The following is a 26936-nucleotide window of genomic DNA, read 5'->3' on the forward strand; positions in this document are numbered from 1 at the left end:
TAAACTGAATAGTAAATTTAATGGATACTTTTTTATTCCTTCATTCACTTATTTGGTTTTTGTTTGTTTGTTTGTTTTATTAAAGCTTTTTTTATTTACAAAACATATGTATGGGTAATTTTTCAACATTGACCCTTGCAAAACCTTTTGTTCCAAATTTTCCCCTCCTTCCCCCCACCCTCCCCAGCTGGAAGGTAGTCCAATATATGTTAAATCCAATATATATATATATATATATATATATATATATATATATATATATATATATATATATATATATATATATATATATATATATATATATATATATATATATATATATATATATATATATATACACACAGTTATCTTGCTGCATAAGAAAAATCAGATCAAGAAGGAAGAAAAAAAAACTGAGAAAGAAAACAAAATGCAAGCAAACAACAACTGAGAGAGTGAGAGAATGCTATATTGTGGTCCATACTTAGTTCCCACAGTCCTCTCTCTGGGAGTCATCTATAGATGACTCTCTTCATCACTGAACAAGTGGCACTTGTTTGAATTGATCATCATATCGTTTTCTTGTTGCTGTATATAATAATCTGCTTCTGCTTATTTCAGTTAGCATCAGTTCGTGTAAGTCTCTCTAGGCTTCTCTGAAATCATCCTACTGATCATTTCTTACAGAACAATAATATTCTATAATATTCATATACCATAATTTATTCAACCAAAATTATTCTCCAATTAATAGGCATTCACTAAGTTTCCAGTTTCTTGCTACTAAAAAAAAAGGGATGTCACAAGCATTTTTGCACATGTGTGTACCTTTCTCTCCTTTAAGATCTCTTTGGGATATAATCTTAGTAGAAACATTGCTGGATCAAAGGGTATGCACAATTTGATCACTTTTTTGAACACAGTTCCAAATTGCTCTCCAGAATAGTTGGGTCTGTTCACAGTTCTATCAATAATGTATCAGTGTCCCATTTTTCCCATATCTCCTCCAACAATTCCACATTATCTTTCCCTGTCATCTTAGCCAATCTGACAGGTTTATAGTGGTATCTCAGAGTTGTCTTAATTTGCATTTCTCTAATCAATAGTGATTTGGAGTACCTTTTCATATGACTACAAATAGTTTCAATTTCTTCATCTGAAAATTGTTTGTTTCCTTTGACTATCAATTGAAGAATGGCTTGAACTATTATAAATTTGAGTCAATTCTCAATATATTTTAGAAATGAAGCCTTTATCAGGCCTTTGTCATTCACTTATTTGTATGCATTGGTTAAAATAAATTGAATTCTGGATAGTCTTTACAGGAGGATTTATGTGGGACTTAGAAAAACAATATATTTACCTGTTTCTTTCTTTCCTTTCTTTCCTTCATTCCTTTCTTTCCTTTTTTCCTTCTTTTCTTTCTTTATTTCCTTCCTTCCTTCTTCCCTCCATCCTTCCCTCCCTTCCCTTCTTCTTCCTTCTTTCCTTCCTTCCTTCCTTCCTTCCTTCCTTCCTTCCTTCCTTCCTTCCTTCCTTCCTTCCTTCCTTCCTTCCTTCCTTCCTTCCTTCCTTCCTTCCTTCCTTCCTTCCTTCCTTCCTTTCTTTCTTTCTTTCTTTCTTTCTTTCTTTCTTTCTTTCTTTCTTTCTTTCTTTCTTTCTTTCTTTCTTTCTTTCTTTCTTTCTTTCTTTCTTTCTTTCTTTCTTTCTTTCTTTCTCTTAAAGAATAAGGAGTGAGAAGAAAGAATTTCTGGATTGAGAAAGCCTATATATTCCTTTTTCTAACTCCATAAAGTCATAAGGAAATATTGCCAATCATTTTTTTTCTTTCCTTAAGCCAGCAGGTACATCATTTTATTCTTATTTTCTTTGTACAACATTACATTTAATTCCTGTACCTTTAATCATTTTTCTACCTCAGCATTTTAAAGGGCTTATTTTTTTGTTCATCTTGTTTCATTCATCACATTCACATCTTGAAATGTTGATGTTTTCAATTTAAATTCTTTCACTTATAGAGGTATAGGATTCAACTTCATTCTTGAAATGTCTTTAAAATATATATAATGTATTGCATGTACTATGCTATATATATATTTAAAATGTTTGCTGCCTTGTTCTACTGGCAGAATTAGCTTTTTACAGGCACTAAGTCTTGCCCAAGTTAATTTTTTGAGTGGATTTTAGCAAGTTATATACTTTCTCTAGATCTCAATTCCTTCATAAGGGTACTGGACTTAGGTGCTCTCACAGGACTCTTGTACGTTTATAATTCTATCATTTCAGAATGACAAAATGATGCGACAGAAAGACATTAATTTAGGGGTCAGGAGGCTTGAAATTTGCATTTGACTCTTCTATTACCTAGCTGTTGTACAACCTTGAGCAAGCCATCTAAACACTTTGTGATTTTGGTTCTTTTCTTGTAAAGTGAATGGTTTAATAAGATGATTTCTAAAGTCAATTCCAGTTTTGAAATTCTATGATCTTTTGTCTACTTCAGTGCAAAGAATACTGAGGAATCAAAGATCAAAAGCATAACTAAATTGTCTTCTTAATGGCCAAACACATGCAAAACAAAACAAATATATATATATGAAAATAAGTCATGGAACCCTTGATGGAGACCAAAAGATCAATTTTCCCTCCTGGTATGAAGCCTGAAAGAATGTATTTACATTTCCTTTCCATTTCTTATTTGGAAAAATAGTCCATATGAGTTTATTTACTTACTTCCAGCAGCTGTTTCCTAAAACCTATTGACCACAGAACCAGGGAAAAGTTTTTTGTTAATAAATGTAGGAAACAAAACAAACTGTATTGAAGGAATATGATTGTTTAAGAGAAACATGTGAAAAGAGTTGAATTCTTAGCAACACAGACCTTTATTTCATGCAAATAGTTCCAGTAATAAAATATAATACAAGGTAACAATAATAAACCAATATTACATCATAAAGAAATGTTTCCTTCAAAAAACTGAAATTCTTCTATGTTTTCTTTTTTTATCCATAGCATTGAAATTGGTTTATGATTGCAAAAAGTGCTCAATCTCAATTTTGAGGTACTCTTTCATATCCATTTTCAAAATGTACTCTGATAGAATTATCAAAACCACCAACAACAAAAAAGATTCCTATGCCAAGATTATCATTGCAGTATTATATAATTGTAAAAGAATTGTAAAAGAAAAAAAAATTAGATATCCCATGATAAGGAAACAGTAATGTAATATAATGGTTGCTATATAATGTGATTAATAGCAAAAAATAGGAAGAATGCAAAAACATTTGAAAAAAAATCTTTATGAAATAATGAGGAAGGGGAAAAGGGAGAACAAGAAGAATAAAATACATTTTAAGAGGAAAAGTAAATGAGAATGAATGGACAATTAAACATATTAATGGGGACAGCATCAATAACTGAAAAATTAATATACTTAATATATTGAAATTTATTCAGTGTAAATAGATATTAAATTATCATGATTTTGTTATACTGTTATTCAATGTTGAAGTTTTTTTAACAAATACTTAATTTTTAAAAGAAAGTTTTTATCACTACACTTAGCATAAAAACTTAGACCACTATGTTCTTTGAACAGATGTTTGTGTCATTGGGCCATTGATTCAAAAACCAATCATTCATTTATCCTCTTAACATTTATTGCACACATGGTGGGGGTGCAGGATAGAAATAAAGAAAAATGTACATGATAATTTTGTTGTATATTTGAAAGGAATAACAAGTTATGTATAGTAGATTTGCAATTGCATGTATAATCATCTTTTTATTGTACTATTATGGAAATGTTTGTTTTAAAATATAAATTGAAAATTTAAAAATATAATCACAGAATCTCAAAGAAGGAGAGGACCTCATAGGTCTTCTAGTCATCTAATCCAGATTTTAGCTAATCTAGACAACATTCCTGAAAAGTGGTCTTCCAATTTTTTCTTTAAAGTCTCCAGTCATGAGAAGTCCATCAAAGCAGTCCATTTCATTTTTCTTTACTCACAAAGAAGTTTTTTCTTACATTGAATCACATGCCAAATACCCACAAAAATTTAAAGTGATAAAAATTAGGTTGTTCATGCAAATTTAGAAATTTTAGAAGCAAAAGAAAAGTCTCCAGTCATGAGAAGTGCATCAAAGCAGTCCATTTCATTTTTCTCTACTCACAAAGAAGTTTTTTCTTACATTGAATTACATGCCAAATACCCACAAAAATTTAAAGTGATAAAAATTAGGTTGTTCATGCAAATTTAGAAATTTTAGAAGCAAAAGAATCTTGTAATTTAATATATTGCAAACACTCTAGAACATTTATATCACCATAAAAAATAACTGTTTCTTTTTAAATAAACCATAGCATGAAAAGATGCCTAAATCACTGTTAATCAGAGAAATCCAAATTAAGACAACTTTGAAGTACCACTATACACCTCTCAGATTGGCTAAGATGACAGGAAAAGATAATGACATGTGGGGGATGTGGGAAAACTGGGACACTAATACATTGTTGATGGAGTTGTGAAGTGATCCAACCAATATGGAGAGCAATTTGAAACTATGCCTAAAGGACTATCAAACTGTGTAATACCCTTTGATCCAGCAGTGTTCCTACTGGGCTTATTTCTCAAAGAGATCTTAAAGTTACAAAACAGACCCACATGTGCAAAAATGTTTATGGCAGCCCTTTTTGTAGTGGCAAGAAACTGGAAATTAAATGGATGCCATTAGTTGAAGAATGGCTGAATTAGTTATGGTATATGAATGCTATGGAATGGTCTATAAGAAATGATCAGTAGGATATTTTCAGAGAGGTCTGGAGAGACTTACATGAACTGATGAAATGAAATGAGCAGAAATATAGCAGAACTGAGCAGAAATGAGAAGAACCAGATCATTGTACACGGCAATAACAAGATTATACAATGATCAATTCTGATGGACATGGCTCTTTTCAGCAATGAAATGATCCAGGCCAATCCCAATGATCTTGTGATGAAGAGAGCCATCTACAAGATTGTGGGAACTGACTATGGATCACAACATAGCATTTTCACTCTTTTTGTTATTGTTTGCTTGCATTTTATTTTCTTTTTCATTTTCTTTCTTTTTGATTTGATTTTTCTTGTGCAGCAAGATAATTGTATAAATATGTATACATATATTGGGGATTTAACATGTATTTTTACCATGTCTAACGTATATTGGATTACTTGCCATCTAGGGGAGGGGGCGGGAGAAGGTGGGGAAATGGAACACAGGGTTTTGCAAAGGTTAATGTTGAAAAATTATCCATGCATATGTTCTGAAAATTAAAAAGCTTTAATTAAAAAATAATAAAATGGATTAATGGACAATTAAAAAATAAATAAAATAAACCATATTATATCTGGCTTTTATGCATGTAACTATGGCATAATTTGGTTCATGGTAAGGGATTTTATAGCAAATTTAACAGGTTGCAATTCTTTTTTCCAATTTAAAGGTGGAGGCAAAAAGAGAGGGGAGAGGAAAGGATAACAGGGAAAGAGAAATGGGCTAGACAGGGGGAAGAGCATGGCTCTGTAATTATAGAACTTGGGTTCAAATTCTAATTCTGTTATTGATCCTCTGTGTGATCTTGGATAACAGCCACCACTACCACCACTTTCACAACAACTATCATTTATATAACATTTTAAAAATTAAAAAGGACTTTACAGATATTTTCATTCTATCCTTGTGACAACCCAAAGAGGGAGGTGCTATTTCCATTTTAGAGATTAGGAAACTGAGGAAGACAAAAATTAAATGACTTATCTAGTCATCAATAAATATCTGAATCTCTGTTTGAACTAAATTTTTTTTGAGTCCAAGCCCAGCACTCATATCTATTGTACCACCTAGTTATAAATCATTTAACTTCTCTAAGTTTCAGTTTCCTCTTTAAGATAAGGTATTTGTACTTTGTAACCTCAAAAGTTTTCAAGACTATTCATTATCATTCTTTGATTTATAAGAGGGCAAGGAATAATGATAAAGAAAAGGCAGTTAAAAGATAAGTGCATTTAAATGAAGTGAGCAAAGTATATTACTTTTTCATCTAGCTAAATTAGATCTACAAGAAGTAGGAGGGGCTTTTTCTATTCTCTAACTATTTAGATAGAATGAAAGAGTAATATAATGGCAATGATGTCAAATCCAAATAGAAATGGGGATCACTAATTTATATTTAAAGACCAAGGGGTCACAAATTGATCCATATTGAAATGTAATTCTATTTATATTTTAATGTTTTTAAACTAATTTTCTTAAATATTTTCCAACTTTATTTTAATCTGGTTCATATTGCACTCAGGAGTGTTAGAGAATGCATGTAGTCCACTGATTTCATGATTGGCATTTTTGTTCTAGAATCACTAAAATTGGAGTCTGGAAGACATTGGCTAGAATCCAACCTCTAACACTGACTTTATTGTGTGACTTCATGGGCAAGTCACTTAACTAATTTGAGTCTCACACAGTTGCCAAATATTGACTAGCTTATAGACTCATTATGATTTGGACAGGTGTTTTAAAATTGCAAATTTGACCTACTTAAATAGAAAAAGCTATACTGAAGATTTTCTTTGATCTAATATATGCCTCACCTATTCTTCAATCATCAGAGTCTACCAATGACATTTCTCTCTGACAGAAATTTCAGTTTACTCAAGTGGAAAAGTGATAAATACAACAGATGTTGATTAGCCTTTTGTCTTGAAGCTGATTTTTCAAGGTTAAAACTCTTCTTTGCTGCATCATGGAACTTACTCAGCCTTTATTAAGGAACCATTACCCTTGACTTTTTGAAGAATAAGAGGAAAAAGAAAACAAAAAACAAAAAACCGTCTCCTTTAGGCATACATTTTATCTTTTTTATGCTTTAATATTATATTTAGGCCTTGAAAAAGGCTAACTAATGATGATTATGAGTGAAAAAAAATCTTCAGAAATTAAGCATATTGAGATAGTGTTAGAAGGTGAAGTCAGGAAGACAAAGCTGTCACTTATGAACTATGTTACTTTGTGTAAATCACTAAACTTCTCTGGGCCTCAGTTTCTTCATCTATAAAAGATGTTGGACAAATTAATTTTAAGTTATCTATTAGTTCTAAATTTATGATTCTATGAATAGGAAATTATTACAAAATTAAACTAATATGTTAAGTACATAATATATGCAAAGTACCTTGCTAGGTCTTAAGAGATAACACAGGCAAGAATAATAAACTGTCCTTTCCTTGAAAAATACCTATATTCTACATATTCTATATTCTGTAAGAAAATCGCAAAACTTAATGACACGTAATGTCAAACTTGGTTTATTTGTTGATTAGTTTTGCTAAATTTATTTTCTCCTTTTTTATTATTTATTATAAGAGATGACTTTCAAGAATTAAGAAGGCAAGGTATATTAAGAAATGTATGTGATATAAATGCAAAATAAAAATTATAATAAATATCTCACTACTCCAAATATTTTAGTTATTAGACTTGTACAAAGACAGAGAAATAGAAGAAATGAAAATCTTTTCATTGATGTTAATGTTGGTAGATATGAAATAGGGAGATTGAAAAGATTGAAAAAGAAGAAAACCAAATTGTTTGGAGTTTTTTCCCCCAAAAGAATCTTGTTTTACATTAGTAAAAATTAGTAAAATTAGTAAAATTATGACATTAGTCATAATACCATATATAATGGCTAAAAATTAGAAACAAAAGATGTACCCACAAATACGTAATAGCTGTACAAGTTGTGGAATGAATGTTATTGTGCCATAAGGAATGATAAATATGAAGAATTTAGAGAATCATAAAAAGACTTGTATGAATGGTTATGGAAGGAAGACTATCAAATTAAAAGAAAGCTATCTAAAAATGGTAACATAAGACAGCTTCAAAAGGCAACATGATTCAGGTCAAATACAAAGCACAATATTGTTCTAAATGATCAAGCTTAAACATACATTTTTTTCTATTAATAAGTAGTCATTTATTAAAAGAAACAAAAAAACAAACAAATCAAGAAAACCCAGACCTTTAAGTGTACTGCCATTCTGGCTCCAGAGGTGTCCCTAGGTAAGTCATATAATCTGTTTGCCTCAGTTTCTTCATCTCCAAAATAGAGATAATAACATCTACCTTACAGAATTGTTGTGGAGATCAAATGAGATAAATTTAAATGAAATAAATGTTCTAGCACAATGGCTGGCATATGTAAATGTTTATTTTCTTCCCTCTTGAAATTCAAAATTACTATATTAAGAAGATTTTTTTTTTGCTTTTTACTGTGTGTGTATGTGTGTGTGTGTTAAGTAAAAGGTAGTAAATCAATGGGAAAGCAATTGATGATTATTATCATCAATTATTATCATTATCATAATCATTAAAAAATGATTTTTTTTTAAGATGAATCTTGCCCCACTAAATATGGTGATTTGTCTCTGCTGAATATAGAAACTATGCAGGTATGTTTTCAATGGAGACAAGAAGATACTCTTATTTATATTGTTTTTGTTGTTGTTGTTGAGAATCCAATGACGGTCAGGAAAAGAGTAAAATACAGTGTTTTGGAAGCCACTGATGGAAGTAAGGCATTGGTGACATCAAATGCCCAATAAATATGAAAACAGCAGTTTTCTTTCAATCCAGTTATTTGGATGGAACTATAGAACATGACTACATTTATCTGGATAGAATTATAGAATATGACTATTCAAAGATGACCCTTAGTTGTAAAAGTGTTATGAAGACCATACCCTTAGGAAGTTTACTTTGGGGGGTAACAGACACACAGCTAAATAAATAAAAGATATAAAAACTGGGCTTATGGTTTCAGCGGGGAGGAAACTCCCTCTTTAGTTAACATCCTCTTAAAGCAAAGGTTCTTACTCTTCTTTGTACCTTGTGGTAGTCTAATAAAGCTTATCTATAATTTTTTTCTGAAGAAAAGCAAATAAGAGATTATAAAGGAAACCAGTTATATTAGAATACATCACAAAACAGATATATAGAAAGACATAAATATAGGGTGTGTGTGTGTGTGTGTGTGTGTGTGTGTGTGTGTGTGTGTGTATGTGTGTGTGTATTTCCCCAAGCAAGTTCATTGATTACTTATCCTCCTCTAGGTGAAGAATTCTTAGGGTATCTTAAGAGTTCCTTATAGCATTGGGAAGTTATATGACTTGCCCAAGGTCACCCAGTTATTATGTGTCACAGGCAGGGGTTGAACATTTCTGATTTCTAGGTCTCTTGTTTTATGTAGTTACATTAAATCCCAAAGTTTGTGCATAGACAAGGTCTATGTAATCAAGGGAAGCAGAAAACAAGCAGAAAAAAATTTTTCTAGCCAGTGTTTCTGATAAAGGCTTCCTTTCTAAAATACATAGAGAACTAAATCAAATTTATAATACAAGTTGGCAGCTTTCAGATGAAGAAATTAAAGCAATCTATAGTCATATTTTTAAAAATTCAAAATCATTATTGATTAGAAAAATGAAAATGAAAATAATTCTGAAGTATTCTTTTATCCCTATTAGTTTGGCTTATATGACAGAAAAGGAAAATAATAAATGTTGGAGATAATGTGGGAAAATTGGAAAACTAATGTATTGTGGTGGAGTTATGAACTGATCCAACTATTCTAAAAAGCAATTTGGAACTATATACAAAGGACTATAAAATTGTGCATATCCTTTAGTCCAAACAATAACCATTACTAGGTCTGTATCCCCCCCCAAAAAAAAAATCATAAAAAAATAGAAAAAGATCCACATGTACAAAAAAGTTTATAGTAGCTCTATTTATGGTGACAAAGAATTGGAAATCAAATGAATGCACATCAAATGGAGAATGGCTGAACAAATTGTGGTATATGAATGTAATGGAATGCTATTGTGCTATAAGTAATGATGAGCAGGTTTCAAAAAAACCCTGGCAAGATTTACATGAACTAATGCTGAATGAAGTGAGTAAAAACAGAATATTTTACATAGTAATAGCAACATTGTACAGTGATCAACTATGACAAACTTAGCTCTTTTTAACACTACAATGATTTATGACAATTCCAAAAGATTTATGATGCAAATGTTTTGTACAAATAAACATGGGTCTTCTCAATGGGGTTATGGGGTGTGGGGAAAAAGGGGAAGAATCTGGAACTCAAAAATAAAAAAAAATGTAACATTTGTTCTATTTCTAACTGGGGAAAATAAATATGAATACAAGTCAAAGCATACTATTTTCATTTTGCTTTTGTTTTTTCTTATTGTTTTCCCCTTTTGTTCCAATTCTTTCACAACTAGTGAAATGACTAGTATGTAAATATGTTTAATATGAATGAACATGTATAGCTAAATTAGACTGTTTGCTGTCTTGGGGAAAAGGGAGAGGAGGGAGAGGAAAAAAATGAAACTCAAAATCTTAAAAAAAAAAAAAAAAAAAAAAAAAAAAAAAAACCTGAATGTTGAGAATTCTTTTTAAAAGGGAAAAAAGAAATTAAAAAAAGAAAGAAAGAAAGAAAGAAAATTGTCCTAAATGTTAGAACAAGATCAGAAAGTGGAAATAGAAAATATTTACCAATCTGAAAGAGATATTACAAGAGAAATCTACAGGAATATCATAGCCCAATTCCAAAACCCCCAGGTCAAGGAGAAAAAAAAATTTTTTTCTTGTTGCTTGTAATATTTTCTCCTTGACCTGGGGGTTTTGGAATTGGGGTATGATTCCAATTGTTTAAATCTGACTTTCTTTGTGTGGAAAGCATTTTGTAATGTGTAATGTGTTCATATAGTTCCTGACTATATCTTAGCAGGTAGACTCCTAAATATTTTATATTATCTACAGTTGTTTTAAATGGTATTTCTCTTTGTATTTCTTGCTGCTGAACTTTGAACATATATAAATACTGATGATTTATGTGAATTTATTTTGTATCCTGCAATTTGGCTAAAGTTGTGAATTGTTTCTAGTAGCTTTTTTAGTTGATTTTCTAGGATTCTCTAAATATGCCATCATATCATCTGCAAAGAGTGATTATTTTGTTTCCTCTTTATGTATTTTGATTCCTTTAATTTTTTTCTTCTTATTGCTAAAGCTAACATTTCTAATACAATATTGAATAGTAATAGTGATAATGGACAAGCTTGTTTCACCCCTGATCTTATTGGGAATGGTTCTAATTTATCCCTGTTACATATGATGCATAGTGATGGTTTTAGATAGATACTACTGATCATTTTAAGGAGCACTCCATTTGTTTCTATATTCTCTAGTGTTTTTAATAAGAAGAGTTTTGGACTTTGTCAAATGCTTTTTCTGCATCTACTGAGATAATCATATGATTTGTTATTTATTGATATAGTAAATTATGCTAATAGCTTTCCTAATATTGAACTAGTCCTGCATTCCTGGTATAAATTTTACTTACTCATCATATATTATCCTGGTGATAACTTTCTGTAATCTCTTTGCTAATATTCTATTTAAAGTTTTTGCATCAATATTTATTAGGGAAATTGGTCTATAATTTTCTTTCTGTTTTGACCTTATCTGATTTAGGCATCAGCACCATGTCTGTTTCATAAAAGGAATTTGATAGGTTTCTTTCTTTCCCTATTTTTGCAAAAAGTTTGCATAGTATTAGAATTAATTGTCTTTTAGGTGTTTGATAGAATTTACTTGTTAATTCATCTGGTCCTGTGGATTTTTTCTTAGAAAGTTCAATTTTTTTTTTTTTCTAAATTGGGGCTATTTAAGAAATTTATTTCCTCCTCTATTAATCTGGGCAAGTTATATATTTTTAAGTATTCATCCACTTCACTTAGATTATCAGAGTTATTGGCATAAAATCGGGTAAAATCACTTCTAATTATTGCTTTAATTTCCTCTTTATCAGTTTTGATAGTAGCTATTTGATTTTTTCCTTTCCTTTTTCTAATCAAATTAACTAAAGGTTTATCTTTTTTGTTGTTTCCCCTCCCATAAAACCAACTCTTAGTTTTGTTTATTAGTTCAAAAGCTTTCTTATTTTCAATTTTATTTTCATAATTTAAAATTTGGTATTTAATTGGGAATTTTAAATTTTTTTCTAGCTTTTTTAGTTGCATGCCCAAATCATTGATCACATTCTCTGTTTTATACAAGTAAGCATCTAGATATATAACATTTCCCCTAAGAACTGCTTTGGCTGAATCCCATTACTTTTAGTATGTTGTCTCATTATTGTAATTCTCTTGGATAAAATTATCAATTGTTTCTATGTTTTGTTGCTTCACTCACTCATTCTTTAGGATTACATTATTTAGTTTCCAATCAATTTTTGGTCTATTTTTTCCTGGCCCTTTATTATATGTAATTTTTTATTACATCATGATCTAGAAAAAAATGCATTTACTATTTCTGCCTTTCTGCATTTGACTTTGAGGTTTTCATGCCCTAATACCTAGTCAGTTTTTGTGTAGGTGCTTCTAAGAAAAAAATATTCCTTTCTTTCTCTATTTGATTTTCTCCACAGCTCTATTATACCTAATTTTTCTAAAATTTTATTTCCCTCCTTATCTTCTTTCTTATTTATTTTGTGGTTCAATTAATATAGTTCTGATAGAGCAAGGTTAAAATCCTCTACTAATATAATTTTGCAGTCTGTTTCTTCTTGCAGCTTTCTGAACTTCTCTAGGAATTTGGATGCCATACTACTTGGTGCATTTATATTTACTATTGATATTACTTCATTATCTATGGTACCCTTTAGCAAAATGTATTTTCCTTCTTTATCTCTCTTAATTAGATATGTTTTTGCTTTTGCTTCATCTGAGATCAGGATTGCTATTCCCCCCTTTTTTTTTAACTTCAGCATAATAGATTCTACTTCAGCCTTTTACTTTTACTCTGTATGTAATCACTTTGCTTTAAATGTGTTTCTTGTAAATATATTTTCTGTTATTTAATTATTATATTATATATATAATTATATGATTTCTGTTATTTAATTATTGATATAGTGAATTATTTTAAGTTTTCCTAATATTGAACTAGTCCTGCATTCCTGGTATAAATCTTATTTAGTCACAGTGTATTATCCTGGTCATAACTTTCTGAACTCCCTTTGCTAATATTTTATTTAAGATTTTTGTATAAATATTCATTAGAGAAATTGGTCTATTATTTTCTTTCTCTGTTTTTAGCTTGCCTGATTTAGGTATCAATAAAAGCCATGGATTCTGCCTTTTAATCCAGTCTGCTATCTGCTTCTGTTTTATGGGAGAGTTCATCCCATTCATATTCACAGTTAAAATTAGTAACTCTGTGTTTCCCACCACCTTATTTTCCCCAAGTTATACTTTTCTCTTTTTTCCCCCCTTTCCTCCTCCCCAGTGTTTTACTTCTGACTACTGCCTCCTTCATTCAGCTCTCCCCTTTTATGGCTCCTCCCCCTTTCTTATCCCTTTTTCCTACTTCTGTTCTTCCTTCTAAGGGACTATCTTATACTTTACACACTCCCACAGGTACTCTGTGACCCAGTAACACTGGCTACTTACTTTGCTATTCCTTGAACAAGGCACTTTATTTTATTTTTTTTTAAAGTGACTTTTACTATTTCTCATTTTTAATAAAAGTAACCAGACCATTAATTGAAACAATACAATTAGGAGTGACTCTCAGGGTTTCCTTCTTTAAAATGTCAGACAAAATAATAACTACAAATATATCATGCTTTGGTGGCTCATATCACAAAATTTATTCTCACTAAACCTTATCTGAAATGAAATTGATTTTGCTTGAATAGCTAGAAAGCCCTACTAACTTATCATCTTTAAAATTTGCACTGGATTCAATACTAAGGCTACACTTTGGTGGTTTTCCAAACTGTACAGAACACACTTGATACTATTGTTCTAATTTTTAAATAAGATAAAAACACATAACCAGGATTGAAGATTTTTTTTCCTGCAGTGAAGGCACTTTATTTTTTGATTCTGAACATTTTTCCTGGCTATTTCCTCAGGCTTGGAAAGCTTTCCCTTCTCATTTCCACTTAGTGGCTTCCCTGGCTTCCTTCAAATATCAGCTAAAATCCCTAAAATCCCAACCTCAGTCATTGAAAGGGCACTATTTCAGGCAAACTTTGACCTGGAAAAAACCTTAATTTAGAAAGCCCAAGGTCATCCAGTGCATCCCAAATCATGACTAGTCATCTTGGCATACCTTGCCATTGAACTTCAATGATGACTCCAAGCAACTCTCTCACTTAAATCCAATTCATATGCAAGTCAATACATCACCAATAGTGTTATTGGTCCTCTTTGAGAATGAAGGACTAACAGTAACAAAAAATGCCATTTTGCTGTGCATAATTGGTAGACAGTCTTTCCTCAAGTTGTATCCTTCTGAATATCCCTCTGGAAGTACTATCTGCTACTCTTAACTTCTTTTTTTAAGACCACACAGATGACTTCACATGTGTAATCTATGACAAATTGCTTACTTTCTCAATGAGGAAAGGAAGGGGATAAGAAGAGGGAGGGAAGGATAGAATTTAGAACTCAAAATTTAAAGAATGAAATAGTGCCCGAGCTGGCCTTCCAACTCAGGTCTTTCTTGATTCCAGAACTAGTATTCTTCCTCCTCTTTCTTCTTTCTTCTTCATTGCCTTTCTGGGGGGAAAGGAGAGCTGAATTGCTTTTTAAATTATTCTTAATTTTAGCACCTTTTCTCTATTGAGTATCTCCAATTTATCCTGTATATGACATGTTTGTAATATAGCTTTTTGCATGTTGCCTGCCTCATTAGACATCTCCTTGAGTAAAGGGACCATTTTTTTTTTAACATTCTTTGCATTCCCAGCATTTAGAACAGTGCCAGGTACATAGTAAAAGACACTTAATAAAAAAAGGTAAAGTGATTATATACATATACATATATATAATATATATATATATATCACACATATATATATACATTCACATAGTTGTGTCAAATGATAGTCATTTCTAGAAGAGAAGGAAGAAAAGAAGAAAAAAGAAATTTAAATGATTATCTTATTAGATATTTAAAGGAATAGCAAATTGTACATAATAGATTTGCAGTTTCTTGTACATTTTTAAAAATTATGCTATGTTATGGAAATGCTTGTTTTATTTCATAAATGAAAAATACATTTAAAATTTTAAGCTATTAGTTATTATCATTATCATTGTTCATTTAAGTTCAAATCTTTAATCAATCTATTGATCAGACGATAAGCATTAGTAAACACTTAGTATATTCCAGACATTGAATTGAGCATTGTGATAAAAATTTTGGTGCCAAAATTGAATCCAAATATCCAGACTCCGATCACTTAAATTTTTTGTTTCCTGGATTCTCTTATTTGTTTTCCATAGGTGAAATTTCACTATATCAGAGCAATGATGTGTTAATTAGTTTATGTTTATAGAACACACTAATGATACAATGCTTTTGCCTAATTATCTGTCTCTCCAGAACATTTTAGGAGCGACTAGACTGGTATAAATATACACACATTAAAAAAAAAATTATCTATTTGTGATGGGGAAATTAAAGAAGCAACAGAAGGAAATCTTCAGACATAAGCATAGAGGAACTGTTTTACAATCTATAAAATGGCTTCATGGAGGAACAAAGGTAGAAATTTAGACTACAAAACCCCTATCTTTAGGTAAGGATGCTTCATGATGCAATTAAATTGGGCAAAGTGTGTGTATAGTTAGGCTTAGGAGTCATGTAGCCTTTTAGACTAGAAAACTCTTATTCATAGGCTCATGGATTTAAAACTAAACGAGACCTCATGGTCTTTTGTAATTTTACAGATAAGAAAAATGAGTTCTAGAAAATAGTGAGTAACAGAATAAGCAATTAAATTTAGGTCTTTAAACTCTGGTTCTAATATATGCAACATTGGGCCATATGATTTCTCTCATTCATATACATATATATATATATATATATATATGTAGTTTGGATCTTAATTTATATACTTACTAGATAATGTGGTCTTATGTAAATTACTTAATGGTCCTGGACTTCAAATTCTTCATTTATAAAATGAGAGATTTGGATAAGATGACTTCTAAGGTCTTTGTTAGCTCTTCATTTATGATTTTATGAACTCATAAAATAGGACCACTTTCATCAGCAAATGGCAAGCTGGTTTGATCATAGGTAGAAAAAATAACTCAAGAGCAGGTCAGATTGTCAATCAAAAGGGAAAGGTTCAGGAAAGCTGTGCTCAAAGTAAAGTAATCTTGGGAAATGGAAATTCCATGAACCTGAAGTTCAATAATACAAAAGCTGTAACACTCAGAATATCATAATATGCCCTGTGGAGTGGGAACCACAAAAGTAAAAAGGTATGAAATCTGAAAAATTTGAAAAAGGTATTAAAAATGAAACAGTATGGAAAGGACATTGCTTCAGGATGCATTTAAACTGGGCAAAGTGTTTGTGTAGTCATATAGCCTTTTTCTCTTGTTAGAAATGCCAGAATTTAAAAGGTCAACATTTTCTACTTTACATAAAGACTACAAAAAGGAGAGTGCTTTATTTGGTTATTTAGGGACAGAACTGTCTGGATCTGAGGAAGTTATTGGTAGAATTTCAGATCACAGAGAGAACATCAGTCCCCTTAATTTGTCTGTAAAACCCCAAAGGTTTAGAACAGCTGTACATTTTTAAAAACCTGTATTGGTTCATCTAGATTAGGTTATTCCTTGACTCTGTACAAGGTAAAAATATTTTATTCTTAGATTTGGAAGATAGCATACAATAATGGAAAGAACCTTATATGCAGAATTAAAGAAAAGACGGGTTAATAAACGAAAACTACCCCTGAGACTTAATGCCTTTTTAAACTGGCTACTCTCATCCTTAACTTCTTCACTTCTGAAATGATGTGGGTTGTATTTGATAGATGGCCTCTGAGGTACCTTCCAGATTTAGTACTATAGTGATTGAACTTCAGTCAGGGCAACATCACTTAAGTAACTCCCCAGGAAGTAAGTATGCAGGCTCATGTCATAGATTTTAGAAATGAAAGGTATTTTAGAAATTATCTGGCCCAGTACTTTTGTGTGTCTTCAGGGGAACCCTTTGGCAATCTGGTGAAACCTATGAACGTTTTCTGAGAATAACGTACACAGAAAAAAGTACATGAGATTTCAAAGAAAATTAATTTTACTGAAATAGTCAACTAAATATATATAAAGGCCACATATTCTCAGGTTTAGAATTTCTAATTAGTCCCATCCCCTAATTTCACAAAAAAAGGAAAGTGAGTCCCTATTCAAAGGTGCATGCAAGTGATAGAGAACAGACTAGAGGTCAGGTCTCCTGCCTTCAAAATCAGAGATCAGTAGTTTTTCTGCTTTGTATAAAGACTTTAACCTTTTGTCACTCTTCTAATTTTACTTATCTTAATTTTGCAGAACATCCTCATGGACAAAGGTTAGCTTTGGAGTCAGGAAGAACTGGGTTTCAGTCCTACTTTTGACACATACTAACTATATGACCATGAACAAGTTACTAAATTTCTCAATACCCAAATTCTCTAAAAGATTATTATATTACTGAACAGTATCTAATCTGCATTTGTAGGAATTTCCTCACTAAGTGCTTCCTGTGCCAATGGATGTAACATCGGTATGGTAAACAAGTGTATGTATCCATGTATGTATATCCATCACTAGTGCAGAAAACATGTGTATGTATGTGTGTGCATGTGTGTGTGTGTGTATGTATGTGTACTGAGGAAGCAGGAATGAGGAGACAGGGACAGAAACACAGAAAGAGGCAGAAATAAGACAGCATAGTTTTATATATAACCTTAGAATAAGAAGCCCTAAGCTTGAGATTTAAATACTACCTTTGACACTACTAGCTGCATGATTATGGTCAAGTTCCTTAATATCTTGGTGTTTCAATCACTATCTTTCTAAGCTGCACATCATAAGACTTTAGTCTTATTTAAAGTTGGAAGAGACCTCAGAAGTCATCAAATACAGCCCTCTTATTTGCAGTAAAGGAAAGTGAGAACCAGAGTCTCTAAGTGACTTACTTTTTCACATATGTATCTGAGGTGGAATTAGAATTCTGGTTTTTCTAACTTCAAATATGATGTTTTATATACTGAGATGACAATGTGCATCAGTGAAAGGGCTTCTATGGCAATCCAGGTTTTTCTCAACACCCCCTCCCCCCTAAAACACAAACACACACACACACACACACACACACACACACACACACACACACACACACACTCAAAAACACAAACCTTTTTGCACTAGTTATAATGTAAAGTATTTTGCAAATATTTTTTCTTGTCTAAAACAATTTGTCTATTGTGTAAAATATTGAGTGTTTGAGGTAACATACCTAAAGCACCTTAGCAGCATGATAAATATTGAACAACAAACACAATTACTATTGAAGCAAAATACCCCAATCAAGGTGATGGGGAGCCTGAAAAGGTTGGATAATGATCCCTTGGTTGCATTATCTTTTACTTCAGATCATTTTGCAAATGTTATAGCTCATCGATGATGCATCCAAATCACTTTGAGACTACTCAGTTCACCAACACACTGAAAAGCCTATAGAATTACATAAGATTTGGATCTTGCCCCAAAATCATGAAAAGCGAACCACACCTGGATTAAAGCTAATGTGTGATTCTGCTCCATTATGAAAAGCCTCCCTGGGAATGTGCACAAAAGCCTTGAAAGAAGTGCTCTCTCTGATGACAATAAAAAATCTTTGGATAATGGTTATCATTAAGATACTCCAGTTGTTTGCAGTCAACTAAATGACTGAGTCCATTCAATAAGATAGGACTCTGATTCCAAAGATAGTCCTAAAGTCAGATTGCTTTAATAGATTATCTCTTAATGATGTCCTCATATTCATTTACCAATCTTATATTAAATACTTCAAATCAAAAGATGATTTTTCTCAATAATTCTTGTACATTAAAATTTTTATTCTAAGAGAGTGTATACTTACAGGAAAAGACAGAGAGAGAGACAGAGAGAGAGAGAGAGAGAGAGAGAGAGAGAGAGAGAGAGAGAGAGAGAGAGAGAGAGAGAGAGAGAGAGAGAGAGAGGAGAAGAAGAAGAAGAAGAAGAAGAAGAAGAAGAAGAAGAAGAAGAAGAAGAAGAAGAAGAAGAAGAAGAAGGAGGAGGAGGAGGAGGAGGAGGAGGAGGAGGAGGAGGAGGAGGAGGAGGAGGAGGAGGAGGAGGAGGAGGAGGAGGAGGAGGAGGAGGAGGAGGAGGAGGAGGAGGAGGAGGAGGAGGAGGAGGAGGAGGAGGAGGAGGAGGAGGAGGAGGAGGAGGAGGAAGAAAGGAAAAAGAGAGGGATGGAGGGAGGAAGGAAAAGGAAGGAAGGAAAAGAAAAAAGAAAAGGAAAAAGTTTTGACTAATTTTGGTTTTGGTTTTGTTTTGTTTTTGCGAGAGAGTAGATAGAGTCAAATAGCAAACAGCCTTCTATCAGAAAAAAGCACACCAACTTCCATACAACCACTGCTATCAGGTCAGTGGTAGCAATTTATTCATGTGACTATAGAATGGGAAGATATGCCAGAGACCATATAGTCTAACTCATTTTATAGTTGGGAAAACTAAAGCCAACTAAATTACTTACTCAAAGTCATCCATGTGCATTCATCAAAAGAAGCATTTAAACCCCACATTGAGAGACCTTGTGGTTTCCACTGCACTGCATTTCATGTTCAAGAATGTGTTGAGCAGTACCCAGAGTAAGTCACACAAAATATAGCACAACTCATTCCATTTATATTGCTTAACCTTTCCTCATCATAAACTTAAGTTGTATACGTCTCTTTTCTTTTTCCTCCCCTAATTCTCCTTCTTTGGTATTTTTGACTTTTCTTAAATTTCCAGTCTCAGAATGGGTTCATTCCTGAACATATGCTTGCATGTGTGTGTGTGTGTGTGTGTGTGTGTGTGTGTGTTATCCTAAAACTCCACAAATTGAATTACCTATACTTCATTGTCATTTCAGTAATTTATTGGTTTGAAAGAGTCTGAATTACCAAAACGTATCATTTTTACCTGATCCTGATTTTCCCATTAGAAGAGAAAATGCAGCAGTCCATCAAATGGCTCTCAGTGTACTTTTTGGATTCCCTTGTTAGGGAAACCAGAAATCATCATGATAAAATATGAAAAGGTAAAAGCAAAGGTGAACTTTACCAAATTTCTCAAGAGCAAAGAAGGAGCCTTCCCAGAACAGAATGTCAAAATAATAATAATAATAATAATAATAATAATAATAATAATCCTATCAGAGATTAAACCCCAAACTTTGAAAAACCTTCTAGAACAAACTGCCCACGATCTGAAAACAAGATAGCATTCTCTAAACTCATGTTTTTTCTTTGAAATTACCTTTTTTGGGTGGCATCTTGGCAATGTGTGATCAAGCTGCCTCAGCTGCCGACTGGCTTTGAGAAAGATTAAGTGTTTCAGGGCAAGCATCTACTACATCAACACACTTTTTGCCTGTCACTAACAGTGCTCTCCTGGTGCCATTTCACAGCCTGAAATGTAAGAAGGTACTAATTTTCTTACCCATTAATTTTTCATGAATGTTTAGCTTAGCATTTCAGGGTGCAATGCTCAGGTCAAAAGGGCTACATTTGGGGGTCTCATTAGAAACAAAACTAAATGGATCACAAATCCCAAACAAACCTAATTTGGCATTATCATAATCTCATATATGTTAGCCTAACTATATTTTATGCCTCTCCATTGTGTCTCTTCCCTTTGTAAAGCTTGAAGCTAATTTCATTTCTTTAGGAACAACTTGGGTGACATTAAAAAAATGTCAAGGAACACTGGCCTTTTGCACCTATGAAGCTTAATATAATTATTTAATTATGTTTCGTATAATGAATCCTTTGTCTAGAGCTCAGCACTAAATAGTAATGGCTGTATTTTGCATTCACATGTGAGGAAACTTGGGGGCATGATATATACATATACATGTATATATATATATATATGAATATATACATATACATATATATATATATATATATATATATATAATGTCCCAAGGCTTCTGAAAACAAATTTTGGTATAGGGGAAGTCTGCTATTTCCACAAGGAAATTTTACATTGTTTCCATCAGAGACAACTTCTGGTGTATGAGTAATTTCTCTGAAACCAGGAAAAAAAATCATCCTATTTCTGAAAAGAAATTTAAAAAAAAACTAAGTATAGCTGAACAAGAGACTATGTCTTTGAGAGAGGGAGAGTGCTGGCTTTCTCTGGTTACTCATATGATAACAGCAGCACCAACTCTAGTCTTGGCTATCAGAATGCCTTTATCAGGAAGGATCTAGGTAGTCCATTTATATTGCAACAGAGTTTGTCTCTCAAATAGAGTGTGCCCAGATCCAAGGTCTAGGCTGTATGTTTAAATCAACTCTCCAAAAAATCACCTTGCTGAGGAAGTCATCCAAAATCAGGAGCTTTAGGATGGGTATTTTTTTTATTAAGAGATTGAGATGTGGAAAGAAGGCGAGGAGGTCTGAAGGCCCTGCTGGTAGCTGAATAATTTCCTCAGTAGGATGGTAATTTACTCATTACTTCAAGAGCAGCAAAAGACATGAGAGCACTTGATTATAATTCCAAAATGATCTGGAAAGGTACTAGAGATAGACAAATTGCTGTTGTTTAGCAAAGGGTGATGGCTGAACTCAGAGCAGAGAATATTAGAATGTAGTAAGAGTGTCAGAAATTGTGGTGAACTGTGCATTTCTTGGTGTGAGAATAATAATGAGAGTACAGAGAAAGAGCAGAAGAGATTAGAAAAAAATGGTAGTCTTTGTATTGGGTCACCTAATTCGTTAACTATACTTATCTGAGAGTGGGGTAAGAAGGGCCATAGTCTTGTTTCACTTTCTTTTGCTTTCTGTATAGAGATGTGAATTTCGGGATTGGTTGGCTGAAAAACTCCACGGAGTATAGGAATAGAGAGTCTTAGTGTAGGAGCAAGCAAAGATAGTTGGAGATCCAATTTCATTTTTGAGGCAATTGGGGTTAAGTGACTTGCCCAGGGTCACACAGAGAGGAGCTATTAACTATTTGAGTCTGGATTGAACTGAAGTCCTCCTGACTTCAGGGCTGGTGCTCTGTGCACTGTGCCATCTAGTTGCCCCGATCCAATTTCCTCTTAAACTACTTATCAGAACTCTGTCGGGTTAGCTTGCTTCCTATTACCATCCTCTAGGAAGGATCTATCTAAGGAAACACTTGGTAATCTTACTTTAAGAGACAGAGTAGATGGATGTTATCAGTGTGATATGTGGAGCACTGGACAGGGCTTTTGTCATGAAATAGCTCCCTCACTGTCTGTCATGATGTCTGGGTCTTAAGGACTAGTTTGAAAGAGTCCACTATTAAATAACTACCCATGGAACAAGTCATTTAATCTTGCTTGGTCTCAGTTTCCTCATCTGTAAGATGAGGGAGTTGGAAAAAATTATCTTCAAAGACCCTTCCAAATCTAAACCTATGGTTTCATGATATAAATTTTTCTTAGCTAATATTAAGCTTCGCAGTGATATTTTGGCAGCTGAAAGTGAAGTCTTATAATAATGGAACAAAGGCTGGGTGCCTGGGATGAGAAGTATGAAGAAGGTGGGGGGACAGTTCTGATAGGACGATCAACAAACTGCCAAGGAAATAAGATAAATATAGATCTAGAAGGGGCCTTAGAAGTCATCTATTTCCCAGCTTCTTAAACTGTGGGGTCTCAATCCCATATAAGTCTCATAACTGAATGTGGGGATCACAAAATTATGATCTATCATCAATAAATGTTTATATATCTATTTTATATACAAAGACCTGGGGTCATGTAAAATTTCTTGGGTGAAAAGGGATGAAAAGCCCTGTTCTAATTCGCATGTTAGGACAGTGAGATCCAGAAAAGTTAAGTGACTTGTCCAAAATGTCAAGCTATGAAGCAGAAAAGGCAGCAATTTGAATCCTGGTTCTTTGCTTCAAATCCGACACTTTTTCTACTCTGCCAGGATGACTCAAACATTCTTTCAGAAGTTTGCTGAAGGCAGTTCCATTCCTACATAAGGACAACATCTTGGTAACTATCTATTTCAGATTCAAAAGATTCTCTACATGGACAGAGTTTTCACATACTAAGTACACACTATGTGCTAGAGCTGTGTTAAGAGGAAGAGACAGAAAGATGAGAGAAAGAAGGAGAAACATAGACAGAGGAAGAGAAGCAGAAAGAGACAAATAGAAAGGCAAAGACTTGGGAGATAGAGACAGAAGGAGAGTCAGAAAGATTAAGTGAGACAGAGTCAGAGTCAGAGACAGAGACACAGAGAGGAGGCAGAAACAAGGAAAAAGAGAAGTTGTCTTTAAGAAACTTACATTCATTCCTTAAAATTATTTTATCTAGAGATAAAGTGATGAATCATTATCATTATAATAACATTTGTAGTGTTTAATGTTTGCAAATAATTTTGCAGGAATTAGGGCATTTTCTCTAAACAACAACCCTATGAGGTGGATACTATTATTAATCCCATTTTTACAGTTGAAGAAATTGAGGCATACAGAAGTCAAGCCATTTAATTGAGATCACATAGATAGCAAATGTCCTAGGAAAAATTTGAATTCTTCTTCCTGACTTCAAGTACGTTTTTTTTTTTTGTTTTTGTTTTTTGTTTTTTAATCTTTAGGATCACCTAGTTGCCCTAGAAGAGTTCATTCATAATCCCAGGAATGGTGGATTCACTCCATTGCTTTCTTAGCCCCCTAAAATCCTCTTCGAATGTTTTATTAAGGCAGTAAGATAACTTTGGGTCTTCAAAATGGATGTGATGGAAGCACAATCTATTTAAAGTCCTATCAAACTAGAAAGGCTTTGAATGAATACAGGGTGCTGATGATAGGCTCATTTCCAGGTTGGTAGTATGGTAGTGGATTTTTCAGTGATTTTTTTTTCTCTATTAAGTTGTAGAGAGCTTAACAACTGTGATGATAGAAATAGCCATGACAACTGAATTAAAGATTCTTCATGAGATCATATATCTAAAAAGATTTAAGAGAACAGATCTCACCCATGTGAGATCCCATCTCACCCCATCATTTTACAGAAGATGAAACAAAATCAGGGAGTTTAAGTGATTTGCCAAGTCAACCAAAAAGTGGAAGACAGGATTTGAGCACATACTTTGATTTCCAAGCCAATGCTCTTTCCACTATACCATGCTAAATGATATGATAGAAGAACACTAGACTTGGAGTCAGAAAAAACCTGAATTTAGATGCTGCCTCAAGCATTTACCAGCTGTGCAATCCATAAATAAGCTTCTTAACCTCTTTTTGTCTCAGTTTCCTTATCTGAAAAATTAGAATAACTCTCTCCCATAATACATGTAAAATGCTTTACAAATCTTAAAGTCCTATATTATTTTAGCTATCATCATCATCACCACCACCACCATCATAGAATATTTTATAATTACTTGAAATATTTATTTCCTATGGTCATTTCTTCCTATTCCTTAAGCAAACCTTTTCCCTATTTCTGCTATAACTAAAAGAACATATGAAAAATACATTTTAATAGAAATTCTCATGCAAATTTAATCTTACTTAAAATCTAATGTTACCTGATATCTAGGGTTTCTTTTAGATCCTAGAGCACATATTTCAATGTCCCAATTTACAGACTCCTTTATCCATTTGTATTGTGCCCAAAGTTTTGGTAATTCACAGCATCTCTGTTATTTATAGTTTTGTCTCTACTTGCATTTTATTTTTATTGACAGCAAATCAGATATCCAAATAGGCTCAGAGGAGTTTCTTAGTTATTTCATTTAAAGGTACATTGATGGATATCAAAATGTGTTTCTGCTAAATGGCTCAAATCTTCAATACATGATTTATGAAATGGGTAAATAAATTATGGTATATGAATGTTATGGAATATTATTGTTCTGTAAGAAATGACCAGCAGGATGAAGCCTCTCTATAGGCTTGGAGAGACTTACATCAACTGATGCTGAGTGAAACGAGCAGAACTAGGAGATCACTATACACAGCAACAAGAAGACTATATGATGATCAATTCTGATGGGCGTGGCTCTCTTCAACAATGAGAAGATTCAAACCAATTCTAATTGTTCAGTAATGAAGAGAATCAGCTATACCCAAAGAGAGAACTATGGGAAGTGAATGTGGACCACAATATAGCATTTCCACTCTCTGTTTTTGTTCACTTGCATTTTTGTTTTCCTTCTCCAGTTTTTTACCTTCTTTCCAGATCCAATTTCTCTTGTGCAGCAAGATAACTGTATAAATATGTATACATATATTGTATTTAACATGTACTTTAACATATTTAACATGTATTGGACTATCTGCCATCTAGGGGAGGGAGTGGGGAAAGTGTAAAGGGCTGAAACTATGAAAAAATGTACTTAAATCAGACAACCAAGCACTTAAGGCTAATTATCTATTTGATATGAGACAATTACTCTATTAGCATATGTTTGGAAAAATGGCCCTTCTCACCATTGGTGTTAACTCAACGTTTGATGTTAGAATAATAGTAGGCAAGGATTAGAGGGTGAAGTGAGAGAGGTGAGATCTCAGGACCAGGAGGAGAGAAGTTGGTGGTGAGCCTCCTGGCTGTCTCCTTCACTTTTCCCCCTAAAGGCCAAGGACTTTAACTTATCCTGACTCTGACTGAAACCAAGCTAGCTTGGACTTAACAGCGAAGGAGGGGAAAAGTGGGAACAGAAGGTTTTGCAAGGGTCAATGTTGAAAAATTACCCATGCATATGTTTTATAAATAAAAAGCTATAATAATAACAATAATGTTAATAATGATGATAATAATAATAATAATAATAACATGCCAGACTCAAGATAGGTATAATATGGGTTAAAGATTCCTTTCTAATTCCCAGCGCTCATGAATCCCAATGGGAGATATCCGGGCTTTCCCAGCCCCCACTGGATCTGAGCTAACTTGGGCTGTCGTATCCCCCATTCTAATCTGCTCAAGTTTCCCTAACCCCCACAAACAGCTTCCTCCTTATCTAAAAACCCATTGAATTCTATTCTATTCTAACCCTGGCTGAAGCTTGAGCCAGAGGTCAATCTGGGACTCCACCTACCTTCAAGATCACCCAAAGCCCCCATTATAAAAAGGAGAATCCTGGAGCCCACTCTTTGCAGGAGCCCCAACATGGTATCCTTACGCCAGCCATGTTAAGGGTTCTTGTCCATCCGGCGCCAGCCTGGCTCTGGCATCTTTCTACCTTTACCCTTACTTTAAAACCCCAAATAAACCTCTTTTATTAATCTAGGTTTTCAGGTCTGTAAATTCCTTTAGAGAGGACTCTTGCGCCACTACTAGACCTCATTTAACTCTGTATCCTTGTGCCGAATCCAAAGGGGTTATAGAGGAGCTCTATTTGACTCCTTGTACCCTGAACCTGCCACTAGACCTCAATTAACCCTAATTTCATCTAGGTACCCCTTACCTAACTCTCATCAGGTACTGTCAATGTCCTCCAATAAGAAATATTCATTACTAGTGGTCTTGATTGACTTATAAGTTTTTATCTCAAATTCAAAGGGCGTATGGATATTTAAAATTGATATTGTTGTTCATCTTTCATTTTTGAAGAGGACCAGTGATATCATGGGGTGATGTCTTGAGTTGAAAGTGAATTAGATTTAAGTAAGATTAAAATTGCACAAAATGATCACCCTCACACTCTCTTCCAAAGTTATCAAAGTCCAATGGTAAGACAAAAATCAAAATGATTGACAATGGTCTGGGATACAGTGAATGAACCTGGCATCTTTAATGTCTGATAAAGTCCTTTACAG

General features: G+C 33.1%; 1 protein-coding gene across 1 annotated transcript in view; it reads right to left on the bottom strand.

The window, feature by feature from the left end:
• The window catches only part of TMC1 (transmembrane channel like 1), a 182458-nt gene extending 162004 nt beyond the window's left edge, over positions 1–20454 (bottom strand). Inside the window, exon 1 of the mRNA XM_074280993.1 lies at positions 20439–20454. Within this exon, the coding sequence (XP_074137094.1) occupies positions 20439–20454 (16 nt within the window). The remainder of the gene's footprint in view (positions 1–20438) is intronic.
• Positions 20455–26936: the final 6482 nt, after the last annotated feature.

This window comes from Sminthopsis crassicaudata, chromosome 1, assembly GCF_048593235.1.
Source record: "Sminthopsis crassicaudata isolate SCR6 chromosome 1, ASM4859323v1, whole genome shotgun sequence".
Taxonomy (NCBI): Eukaryota; Metazoa; Chordata; class Mammalia; order Dasyuromorphia; family Dasyuridae; genus Sminthopsis; species Sminthopsis crassicaudata.